The 13,323-nt window shown below is 41.9% G+C and overlaps 1 protein-coding gene across 1 annotated transcript in view; it reads left to right on the top strand.

Moving 5' to 3' along the window:
* Positions 1–2,735: 2,735 nt before the first annotated feature.
* The window catches only part of gdap2 (ganglioside induced differentiation associated protein 2), a 46,692-nt gene continuing 36,104 nt past the window's right edge, over positions 2,736–13,323 (top strand). Inside the window, exons 1-4 of the mRNA XM_086123705.1 lie at positions 2,736–2,897; positions 3,278–3,519; positions 12,058–12,197; positions 12,309–12,462. Of these exons, the coding sequence (XP_085979831.1) occupies positions 3,329–3,519; positions 12,058–12,197; positions 12,309–12,462 (485 nt within the window). The 5' untranslated portion in view covers positions 2,736–2,897; positions 3,278–3,328. The remainder of the gene's footprint in view (positions 2,898–3,277; positions 3,520–12,057; positions 12,198–12,308; positions 12,463–13,323) is intronic.

Consider the following 13,323-nt stretch of genomic DNA (forward strand, 5'->3'; position numbering starts at 1 on the left):
TACGATTGTCTGGTCCGCTGACCTGAAGCACCTGGCAGGTGCGTCAGTGTGGAGGAGCTCAGAGAGCTAAGGTGGGGCGAGGCCATTTAAAGACAACAAACAACAGGATCTTAAAAAGAACTCTAAAATGTATAAGGAGCCAGTGAAGGGATGCCAGAGTAGGAGTTATGTGCTCCTTCTTATGAGTACCAGTCATGAGGCGAGCAGCAGCATTCTTTACCAACTGGAGACACTTCATGGAGGATTGATTGACTCCAAAGTAAGGTGCATTTTAGTAATCCACCCGTGATGTGACAGGCAGGAAGTGCTCTTGAGAAAGGAGAGGCTTTACTTTTGCCTGCTGCCTAAGATGAAGAAAGCTGGACTTAAAAACAGTACCAATTTGCCGGTCCAATTTAAAATCACGGTCCAGTTTACAAGGGCCACTGGGACCAAACACCATCACTTCTGTCTCCTTTTCATTGAAATTCAAGAAATCCAGTGCCATCCAATTCTTGATTTCCTCGAGACAGGATAAAAGTGGCCTCAATGAGAAAGTGTCTTTTTTGCTCAACGACACATCTACATAGACATAGACATACATTATATTCACTAGTATTATTAGTAATAAAAACAAATATATACTGTACATACGTATTTTTTTTAACTAGTAATATTCAGTCAATTCAGTGTTTAGATTGGGCAAAATTTTTCCGGGAAGGTCAAATACTTTATATTTTGTTCAGTTATGTGTTTTGTGTTTTATGCATACGCTTGTGTGTTTATTTATGTTGTGGTAGTTTTTCATTTGCTGTTTTATTTTTTGTTATTGGGGTTTTCACTTCAGAACCACTGTAAAAGTACTAATCCTCAATACTAAAATGATAGATATGAAAAATATTCAATATTTAGCATAGCATATAAAGATCTTGAGAATATGACAATATTAAAATGACAAACATGAAGAATATGAAACATGTAAACGACGTAATCTAAGACAGTTCGTCAATTTTTTCTTAATTTGAAACCAGTTGGTGGTGAAAAAGGTTTGCGCTGCTGTAGATGTTGAAGGGATGACGAGTGTGCATCATTGTTGTTATTGTTATTTTGAATGTTATCTCATCAACAAACAAATTAACTCAGTATGTAGGTTGTGCAACAAGAGGGAATAAAATTCTGGACCTCTGGTAAACCAAATGCCAACATATGAAGGGAGCTCTTAAATTTTAATTAGAAAAGATTTCCACCCGTTTTTTACATGTTTATTATTATAATTATGTATGTATGTATTTACCTATTTATTATTATTGTAATTTGTGTTTCATTTGTTTCTTTTTAATGTTTCGTCTGTTTGTTAGAAGAAGTCAAGATGGCGCCCGAGTAGGCAGCCGTCAGCAAGTGCTCTCATGAGCCTTGCTTTTTTTGTTGTTTTTGTGTTTGTTTTGTCACTTTGTGTTTGTTGTTACGTCGTGTGGACTTGATGTGGACTTTTTTCAGCAGTTTTTGGCCACGACATTCATCAAGGAAGAGACTCTGTGCTCGGTGGTTGCGCCTTCTCGGCAGCATGGGTATACCAGCACTGTTTTTGACTGGGAGGAATGTCTGCGCCATTTGACTGTCGTTGCTGGACAGTCCTGGGGCGCTTGTGTCTTGCGCCTGTAATGGGCAGCATTTTTCACAGCCCCGCTTTGTTCAGCGGAGAGATTGGTGCTGTTGAACGGTCTGCGGCTGGATGGATGTAAGTCTTGAGGTGCCGACGATGAGAAGAAAGGAGTGTTAGTGCGAAGCGCCGATGCGGATGTGGAACTCGGAGTTGCGGCTTGGAGTTTGAAGCGGATTACGTGGGACAGGAGAAGTGAACAAATCTCTTTTCGTCAATGGACGCTACAGCTTCGTGTTTGCTTTCAAAACTTAGCTTGTAGCAGACGTGTGCACATTTTCAGCATGACGTCTCCGATCCACTGGTGAAAGGACACTTTGATCCTCTCCTCTTTCATCTATAACTGCTTCAGACAACAACGTGTATGCAGAAAAGTGGTGAAGATTGCACGACTGTCTGTGTCCTATGTGTTGTGTTGTATTATTTTTGTTATTTTGACTTCAAAATGGCGCCGCAAGAGTGGCTGCCTTTCCAGCAGCTCCTATATTTTGTTGTTCGGCTTCTTCCTTTCATAACTTTGGTGCTGTGAATTGGGAATTTCTCCATTGCGAGACTAATAAAGGCTTTCTTATCTTAAATGGTATGTTGCGTTGCATACTTCGTTACTTTCATTCTCTTACTTTTGTTGGTTGTCCCAAAAGAAATGCGTTTTTGACAACCAGTAGTTCAAAAGAGCCTATTATTGACAAACGGGGTAAGTTCCACTTTTTTAACTTCGGTTCAGAGAAGTGGCTGTAGGAGATAAAGAACAATAACTTCCACAATCACGGTGAAAGCGTGGATATTCAGCTGACTTGCAGTGAAGAGGAAGTGCCTGTTGTGTAAGAAAAGTGAAATAAACGTAAACAAAACAGCAGTGCCTATACAAAATAAAAGCGATTTAACGTCAGATGAACATATGATTTTAGTATGGGTGAGCGCAGTATACGCTCCAAGAACAACTATTTGAATTCAATCCACCATTTTAAGGTATAGGTTTCGTTTACATTATTCTAAAGCGTATTAAACATCCACGGCGTTATTTTAAGATGAGAAGACATCAGTTGTATTTTGAAATTGAAAGCCGGATGTAGATTGGGGTATTGACTGCCTTTAAATTACACTGACGTGACTCCTAGCATGATGGCTATGGTTAAAAAAAAACACGTCAATTGACACATTCGTTTTAATTTTCGAGTGCGTGTTGAGTCTTTAACTGAAATTGTTGCGGTGGCGTTATTTTTATATTTGACTTTCTCTAGCCACTCCAAGACCTGAGGTACGTAAATGGAAACTTTAAATTGCCCACTGTTCTCTCGTGAATGGATTCACAAGAGCTTTCGGGGAAATCGTGTAGAAGACACATTAACATTTGTTTTGAAGAGGACATTTAAAGTTATGCCTCAAATTTGCTTTAGTAACAGGTGCAATCGTCGTGTTAAATCTCAGCCATGAATAGTCTGCTGTTTTGGACGTGTACAGATTGTTGCATAAATTGTGAGGTGGGTCTATTTGTAAGATGTAAATGTAGTCTTTGGAAACAAAATGCCTGGAAGGATTAAGCATAATAAAGAGTGTAGCCTAAGATGGCTGGAAGAATAAGTTCTCATGAGCTGACTAATGAATCATAAGCAATGTTGTTCAACCATTTGTTTAAAGTTTGTTCCTGTGTTACCAATTCGGACCAATTCGTGACGGTGTGAACCTGGGATGCCCGAGGGGATGGATCCTTTGGGTGCTCGCTCTCAATTTGTGGACATCCAGACCCTCCCCACGTGGCAGCAGCTGGAGGTGGATGGCGAGCACATTCCGCAGGATCTGAGTGACAGCTTGCTCAGCCAGCAGTCCTTCCCTTCGCCCTTCCCCTTCAGGCCAGACATAAACTGCAAAATCATCCTCTTGTGAGTCTTACTGAAAACATACTAACATATATTTAGCAGCTTCATATGGATTTTACGCCATGTTTGTTTTGAGAAAGGTAAAAACATCTCAAGATATTAACACACTCCCTGATTAGCCTTATCACTCAACTCAACTGAAAAAAGATGGCATGAGTGTTTAAAAACTTGGACGACACTAAAGGCACTTTTCTATTATGTGCTAGGATGTCTCGGCTTGGCCTGGCCTGGCCTCAGTTGCTCTTCATTACAACTGGGATCAATAAATTGAAGCAAGATCAACTGAACTGTGCAACCCTCCATGCACACTTGCAGTATGTAGTGTTCTGCCACAGAATTCAGGAGTGGCCGGATCTTAGCCAGTGGTTTTGTGGCAATTCAAAATATGAATAGCAGATACATGATGTGGCAACTTAACAAATTATAGACCATCAAAAGAAGCTTTTTCACAGAGGGAAAAATCCATTTCTGGGGTTAAGCGAGAGAGACACAGCTGCCTGTCGACAAGACGGTGTAAGATAAGATAAGAAAACCTTTATTCATCTCACAATGGAGAAATTCCCAATTCACAGCAGCAAAAGTCATGAAAAGGAGAAGTATATAAGTAAATATAAATGAACATATGGGCAGTATATACGATACATCCATCCATCCATCCATTTTCCGAACCGCTTGATCCTCACTAGGGTCGCGGGGGGTGCTGGAGCCTATCCCAGCCGTCTTCGGGCAGTAGGCGGGGGACACCCTGAATCAGTTGCCAGCCAATCGCAGTATACGATACACAGATTGTGTTTTACAACATTATTTTTTTATATTTACCATTTCATATGAAGATAGAATAAGTGAAGCTTGTGCACATCTCTGTTCAAGGGAATGGGTTCATTTAGTTGAATGACAGTGAGTCCTGTCAATTAATGTATACCCATTTTTGTCTTTATTGTAGCTCACGTCCTCATTATAGCAATCTGTAACGACTTGACTGACATCTTGCGGAGAAAAATGGGTGTATTGAAAAATAGGTCTCGTTCTCATTCACTTGAATAGACCGATATGTGCCTATGGTTTGTAATTTTATTTATTTACCGTATTTTCCACACTAAAAGGTGCACCTAAAAGTCTTTGATTTTCTTAAAAGCTCACAAGCACCTTAAAACCCGGTGCGCCTTGTGTATGGTCATTACGGTAATATGTCAACCCAAAATGGCTCCTTGCTGGAGACATGCAATAGAACACGGAAATAGAATGGCGGCAAGTTCAACGTTAATGAGTCAATGTTATAACTTGTTGTTGGTTCAGTGAACTGTGTCGCTGCTTTATTAAATAAGTTTTTGTTGCAGCTCCGAAAAAAGGAGAGCTGTGGTGTTGGTTTTTTAAAATGTACACTTTATTAATGGTTTTCACAGTCTCAACAGATACAGGTCCTTCTTTGTCCGTCTCCGTGCCTTCTCTTCTGTTCGACTCGAGAGGCGTTCATGACTGCCTCCGAAAAATGTAAATTAACGATTACTTCAATGAAACTACAAAAATTGAAAATAATGCATCAAAACAGAAAATCAAGCGAGGAAATCACAAAATAAATTCTATAGCCCCCCTACAGAATTTATTTTGTGATTTCCTCATTTGTGAAGACACAACAAAGGAAAAAATAACAAACACTTCTGAGACAGTCCAGTCTCCTATATTTTACTGACATCTGATTCTTCTGTTTGCATTTCTTTGAGCATAGCTCTATCAAGTGAATGCATTGTAGATTGCATTTTATAATTCGGTGCGTCCAATATATGAAAAAAATTACAAAATAGGCCATTCATTGAAGGTGCGCCTCATAATCCAGTGCGCCGCCTTTTAGTGTGGAACATACGGTATACATTTTTTTTTTACCACAACTTCACTTATTTTATCCATACATATGAAATTGTAAGTGCTGTTGTAAAACACAATACTGTACCATACATGCATGCTCATGTACTGTATTTTTTGTACTTTACGGCAGCCGGCTGTTTCTGGTTTACTTAAAACCAGGAAGTGGGATTATGAAGTAGAATTGGTAACTGCATCGCTGTCATCGGTGATGACATGGCCCTCCTCGGCGTGTGTGTGCATGTGTGCGTGCGCGCGCACACACGCCATGTCATCACCGTCATACATTGGGCATACACATACACACACACACATATATATACTGTATGTTGTAAAGCAACATTCAAATTTTCTATCCATTTGGCAAAAAAATAATTGATAGAAAATAAAAGTATTGATTTGTTAATCTTCAGCTGATTTAAATTGGAATTTAAATCAATGATTTTTGAAATCAAACAATCCGAATCCCAAAGACACTTCATACTGTACAGTACTGTATGTATAGCCAATGTACAGTTGTGCACAAAGAGAAAAAAAGGGAAAGAAATGGTGACATTTACGATCAGCATTCACTTTCACTTCCATCAATTTCTTGGATAATGTCTTTTATTTTGCTTCCTCCATCTTTCAGTTTGATCACTTTTACCCTCTCTTCCAGTGTCAGAGCTCTTCTTGTTTCAGCTGCTTGGCATCCAAAGGTCCGTTTTGTAGCCATTTTAGCAATGCAACGAAATACTTCCTGGACGACTGCGCATGTGTAAACCAGTGTGGTGGTTGCTGTTGCAATTTCGGAGCGAAGCAGCAGAGGTCGCTGTTGGCTGAGGTTGGATTAGACTTTTGCGGAAGGCTTGTTTTCGTTGTAGTGTATCTGGTCGCGAGGCAAGAGCAGAGAAAAACATTTCGTACAATGGAACAGGGGGATTTTTCATCATAGGGGGAGCAGAAAAGTGGGAATGGCTTACATGCCTGAAAATGTTTTCACATTAAGGGGTATTTTCGCCCATGTAGGTTTCGTTGCAGAGGAGTTTCACTGTGTATATGTGTGTGTGTGTGTATATACTGTATATGTATATGTACCGTATATGTGTGTATACAGTGGGGCAAATAAGTATTTAGTCAACCACCAATTGTGCAAGTTCTCCTACTTGTAAAGATTGGAAAGGCCTGTAATTGTCAACATGGGTAAAGCTCAACCATGAGAGACAGAATGTGGGGGAAAAAAACTCAGAAAATTACTAGAGCTGTCAAACGATTAAAATATTTAATCTAATTAAAAATGCAATTGTCATAATTAACTCAAATTCATAAAAAAATTAATCATGATTACTCACGCATTTTTTATCGTTTCTGAATTTCCATTTATATTTTTTTGTCCTATTTATTCCCCCTTTTAATGCTCTCATCAACATGGAATCATGAATCAGTTTTCAATGTGCAAAATGCAAATATTTACTGAAATAACAATTTCGATTTTACATGAACATTTTTCACTTGGAGCAGTTATTCACACATAATCTCTCACACAATATTACTGTCCATCAACAACAGTTAAAAAAATATTTTGTCACATAACAGCTGCTATAACAGCTCTTTTTATGGAATCAAAACAGAGCAATATAACATTTAAGCACATCTAAGGTAAAATAGTACTCAGCCTGTAGTGGATTTAAGCCATGGTTGCATACTTCGTTTTTCTCAAGTTTGCTTTGAACACAGCAGTCAGGCTATGTTGATTCTGTTGGTCCTTCTTGCGCGGGAGTCTCTCCATGGTTTTGTGCAGACATCATTTCGGATGACTACACTTGGTTCGATGACAACACCGGAGACGTTTTATTTTCTGTATGATCCCTATGACTGCACCGCTGAACTCTCGACGTGTCTACTAAGCGCACCGTCAGTCAGACAAACACGGAGAAGCTCCACCCGCTTTATTTATATGGACACGGAACACGGTAACCTTCCACACAAAATAGTTCCAAACAAGTAACAGTCGCGTCAGTGGCATACATCGTATTTGACAGGCTACCTGCTCTTTATTCTTATTTCTCTCCCGAAACAGTGTCTTCTCCCGCTTGGTGTACCTTAGCCTTCTCCGCTACGTACAATCTCTATACACAGCTTGTAATGGAGGCTCTCACTGGCAATCCGTTGTGGAGTCGTTCGATGCAATGCGAATGATTTCAACTTGAGTCGAGCTGTGGACAATGTTGACAGGCTTGCATGCAGTAGCCATACATTTAGCTATGGCTTCAGCAAATTTGTTCTTCGTCATGTCATCCATTTTCTTCGCTTTGAAATGATCCATCGCTGTCTGTCTCAGACGAGGGGGCGGAGTACTCGCGTCAGCTGTGTGCTTGGCCATTAAGTGGTATTTCAGACTCGACGTGCTATGATGATAGCTCAGTTTACGACTGCAAAACATATAGGTAACTTTGGTCTTGTCAGTGGAACAATCTCCCAACTTTCCATTCATAAAATAAAGTATCCATTTTCGGTGTCTCGCGCTGCCGTGGCTGGCAAAACAAACGTGCGTGGACCTGTGCAGCGCGCTTGTTGTTTTGTTTCTGGTTTATTCATAGAGCAACGTAACATCCGCTGTGACGTGTGCCACGTTAATCTCGCGAGAAAAAAAATTTAATCCCGTTAAAATTCATTAAAATTAATGCCAATAAAAACGCGCTAAACTGACAGCTCTAAAAATTACATCGTTTGATTTTTAAAGAATTTAATGAATATACATACAATTATAAACAAATGCTGCAAAAATGTAAATAATTCAATAGCAGGCCTGAGGATTTCAGAAATTCACGGTAACCGTTTTTCGGTTCCGTCGGATTACCCAATGGTAAACCACGGTAACTAATTTTGGGTTCCATAAACCTTCATCATGGGAACCCATTTTTATATTTTGACTGATATTCATAATCAAGAATTCTGAAACTCAAAAGTATAATGTTTCAAGGGTAAATGTTTGAAAACTATACATTAACAATGAACATTCAGTAGCTGTGTACTCCAGGTTTATTCAATAAAATAAATGGATCAAAATATGCCGAGTGTGAAGCGGTTGGGATGAAAATCAGCACCTCCAAATCTGAAACCATGGTCCTCAGTCGGAAAAGGGGGGAGTGCCCCCTCCGGGTTGGGGAGGAGATCTTGTATCTTGTGGTCTTGTTCACGAGTGAGGGCAGGAGGGAGTGAGGGAGCGAGAGATCGACAGACGGATCAGTGCAGCGTCTGCTGTGATGCGGACGTTGTATCGGTCTGTCGTGGTAAAGAAGGAGCTGAGCCAAAGGGCGAAGCTCTCAATTTACCGGTCGATCTACGTTCCAACCCTCATCTATGGTCACGAGCTATGGGCCGTGACCGAAAGAACGAGATCCCGGATACAAGCGGCCGAAAAGTTTTCTCCGCAGGGTGTCCGGGCTCTCCCTTGGAGATAAGGTGAGAAGCTCGGTCATCCGGGAGGGGCTCAGTCAGAGTCGAGCCGCTTCTCCTCCACATCGAGAGGAGCCAGATGAGGTGGCTTGGGCATCTGATTCGGATGCCTCCTGAACGCCTCCCTGGTGAGGTGTTCCGGGCATGTCCCACTGGGAGGAGACCCCGAGGATGACCCAGGACACGCTGGAGAGACTATAGGGGTGTTCACACGGCAAGATTTGGTCCGGTGCTACGCCGGGGCTGCCCCAGTAGAGCGTTCACACGTGCAAATTAGCTCCGGCGTAGCCCCGGAAAACAGCTTACACCGGACCAAATTTGATCCACCTCAGGGAGGTGGTTTAAAAATTTGGTTGTTAGCGAAGCAGCACCGATGTAAATTTGCACGTGTGAACGCAACTGGGTTAAATTTGCTCCAGAGCAAATGCTTGTGAAGAGTTTACGTACGGCGAGAATGCGTTGCTTTCGCGCTCTGTCGGACTTCCGTCATGTGTTTGTTTAATAACGACACAAGACTTGGCTGGTAACATCTTTCCTTTTGTAGGAGACTGGACTGTCTCGGAGTTGTTTGTGTAGTTTGTTCCTTTGTTGTGTGTCCACAACCCCCCGCCCCCCATATAATTTATTTGTTGATTTCCTCTCTTGATTTTCTGTTTGGCGCATTACGTATTTGCTTTTCTGAGTGTCATTGAAGTTGATTTACGTTTTCGGGGGCGGTCACTCTCGAGCAGAAGGCACGGAGACCGAGAAGGAGAAGGACGTGCCTGTCCAGTAGTCGCTTGAGTTGTGTATACGTTTTAAAAAGAACCAACACGACAGCTCATTTGTTTTCTGTCGTTTTGCTCCGCTGCAGAAACTGCCGTGTGATCGCAAGTGGGGCTGCACCGACGCTGTGCCGGTGCAGACACGCTCAGCGGCTTTGTACGTGTGAACGCTCCACACAATTTGCTGCGGTGCAAAATATATCGCAACAAAATACATCGGTGCAGCGCCGGAGCAAATGTGTGCCGTGTGAACACCCCTTATGTCACCCAGCTGGCCTGGGAACGCCTCGGGATCCCCCGGGGAGAGCTGGAAGAAGTAGCTAGGAGAGGGAAGTCTGGGCTTCCCTGCTAAAGCTGCTGCCCCCGCAACCCGTCCCGGATAAGCGGTAGAAGATGGATGGATGGAATTCAACATACCACACAATCAGAGTATTTTTTTTTCCAATCTCACACTGCAAAGATTAATTTACTGGTAATCATTAATACAGGTAAGTATTGATGTGGCTTGACATCCTCTTCCCAAAACGATGCAAGTGTAATCTAATATCAATTTGACGAAAGAATCTAACACACGTCATCATTAGTTCTACCAACAGTTAACATTAGCATTACTGCACGTTGTGACGAATGTTTTATCCCTAAAGTTGCCATGCTACAACCAGTAAATTATAGAATAACCAATACTGTTTCATAATATTTTTCATAGCGATTAGCCCAGACATGTCCAGCTCCGGGCCTGGAGGGCCACTGTCCTGCCTGTTTTCCAGCTCTCCCGCCTGCAGCACACCTGATTCAGATGATCAGCTCATCAGCCAGCTCTGAAGCGGCATTAGAACGATCCTGATGATTTGAATCAGGTGTGTTGCTCCTGGGAGAGCTGCAAAACAGGCAGGACAAGCGGCCCTTGAGTACCGACTTTGGACACCCCTTGATCTTTAATCAGTGTCTGTTGTTTACGATGCGTGCTAGTTTATGTGTGTGTGTGTCTGTGTGTGTGTGTCCTTGCGTGTGCGTGTGGCTGAGAGAAAGATAGAGAGAGGGGAGGCTTATAAGAACAAAAGCAGGTCTCTTCCATCCTTAATTGTCTAATCATCCGTACTTGACGAATCATAAACACGTCTGCTGCACGGCCGCGGGATCGCTTGCCTGTGTGTGTGTGTGTGCGTGTGTGTGTGTGTGTGCGTCTCTCGTAGTTTTTGTTTTGTTTTGTTTTGACTGAGAAATTTCCTTGCGTCCCAAAAACGCACATTATTTGGAACTGTGCTTCCCGTGGGAAAATTGTGCATCTAGGACGTGGGACGCAGAGGTAACGAGATGGCTGCTTTACTGAACACGAACGAAATCGAAACACACAAACGTATTAACGTATTGGGCACCCCTACCTTGAAAGCTGATGAGCTTAGCGCTTAGCGCCGAGCACCGTTGTTTGCGCATGAGCGATGATACAGTTGTCATCTGATTGGTTGCCCTGTTTGCCAATCATTAGCGCTAAGCACCGTTGTTTGCGCATGAGCGGTGATTCAGTTGTCATCTGATTGGTTGCCCTGTATGTCAATCAAGTAACGGGATTGATGATAGGCTGACGTAGTTAGTTCTGTGTATTTAGTGCCGTTGTTTGAATGGCAGCGCCAACGACGAGGCGTTTTCGACGCTTGTTATTTGAAAGCCCAGGAGCCGCATTGAACCAGCCAAAGAGCCGCATGCGGCTCGCGAGCCGCGGCTTGGCCACCACTGCTGTACAGTATCTCTCCAGTAAAAGACGATTCGTTGTGGATCTCAACATATTTCAATATGAAACGATTTGCTCCGATTTAATGCACTTGCATCTTTTTAACGAAAATTTGAGTTTCCAATTCAGACCAGTTCTGTGATGTCCCTCCAGACTGCCAGGGACATTTTCTTCCACCATTACTGGCTTACATGCTACCTTAGAAACCAACTAACAAAAGTCTATTAAATAGAGGTTCCATTGTATTCAAGGAACATGTTGCTCAGTCGGGAGTCCACATCATAATTCGTCTTTGTAGAAGATCACCTGATCCGTGTGCTGCTCAGCTTGGTGGCTGACTCAGTGTGAGCACCCCTTTGTGGTTGCAAATTTTCTGTTCCCTTGTTGGGAATGCTTGCATTCCTGACACATGAATGGTGACCACCGTGCCCCCAAGCCTCATTGAGCATCCAAGCCTTAACAGAAGATCCATTATTTTCCCGTATTTGCTCTTTACACAGAACCAAGCAAAATATTTCTCCTTTGGGGTTCACCCAGCGACGGCATCCCAGAAGTTGGATTGTCAGATTCACTTCTCTCACCTCGTCGTGTTAAAAACAATTATCACTCTACAACAATGTAAATGTTACTCCTGACACTGATTTATAAACTACTCGTTGGTGAAGAACAATTGCTTTCAACATAACACCTTGTGTGTGAAGAAATGACCTTGGAAGCTAAAGAATCACATTGCTATCTTCTTGCCCACAGCACTGGTGATGTAGCGCTGCTGAACTGCACCGCCATCACAAATACCAGCAATGAACTGCTCAACGACAAGAACCCTGTATCGGAGCGCATCCATCAGCTGGCAGGGCCCGAGCTGAAAGATGAGCTGCTCAAACTTAAAGGTTCCTAACACATTTTTATTCTCGTGTTCGAAAAATGCTGAGCTAACTTTGGACTGTACAGGTGTTGTGTCTATATGTGTGTACTTCCCCTATTGTGTGTTTCCTGCGCAGGATGTCGCACAGGAGAGGCGAAGCATACGAAAGGCTTCAACCTGGCAGCGAGGTTCATCATCCACACAGTGGGACCAAAGTACAAAGCAAAGTACAGAACAGCAGCAGAGAGCTCGCTGTACAGCTGCTACAGGAACATCCTGCAACTGGCCACGTAAGAACCGCAAACTGATTGATATAAAAAAGAAGAAAATATATATACAGTATATATATATATATATATATATATAATTACCGCCCAACATTTAAAGTTGACTTTACCCCAGATGTTACAGGAAAAAAATGAGTCGAACCAAACTTGATGTGTGACTCGTCATCAGGCATGACGTCACCAAATCTTGTGATACTTCCTTTTCATGCTCAGCGAAAGCAATGGTGGGCAAAGTGTGGCCTGTGGGACACTTCGTGCCAGTTTTGTTCTGTAATCTGGCCCAGTGGGAAATTTCTTCACCTCGGTTAATTGTATTCAATTTATTCATTAATTTTGTATTTCAAAATACCTATTTTTAATTAAATTCACTTCAGAATAAAAATGGCCATGTTTATAATTAAATTAATTTCATTTGAACATGTTTTTTGTTTTATGTTTAACATTTAAATTCAAGACTTTTTTTTTTTCTCCTCAAGTATTTCCTGGCCCATCTGTCCGTTTTAGAAATTAAATGTGTTTCTTGAGGTCAGAAAGCGATTTACAGGATTAACCACAAATATCTTTCACTTGTTAACTGTTTTTGGACATTTTTTTAATGCCACTGTGTGATAACAATGGAAGCAAAAACAACTTATGCCAACATGGGAAAACATTTGTGTCCCCGATATGAGCAATCCAATTAATTAAATGTCGCAAGATTTTGTTCAATCTAGCATTGTGTAAAAAACTCAACAAAGTAACAGTATTGCTATGCAAGCACCTGCTTGTTCTCTCCCATTGCATTTGGCAGCATCTCAAAGACACTTTTATAACAGTTCAGAGGTGGGCCTTCCGTCACTGATGGAAGGTCTGTCAATCTGTCAC

Source organism: Hippocampus guttulatus, chromosome 11 (genome assembly GCF_054856545.1).
Source record: "Hippocampus guttulatus isolate MCC_2025c chromosome 11, RoL_Hgut_1.0, whole genome shotgun sequence".
Classification (NCBI taxonomy): domain Eukaryota; kingdom Metazoa; phylum Chordata; class Actinopteri; order Syngnathiformes; family Syngnathidae; genus Hippocampus; species Hippocampus guttulatus.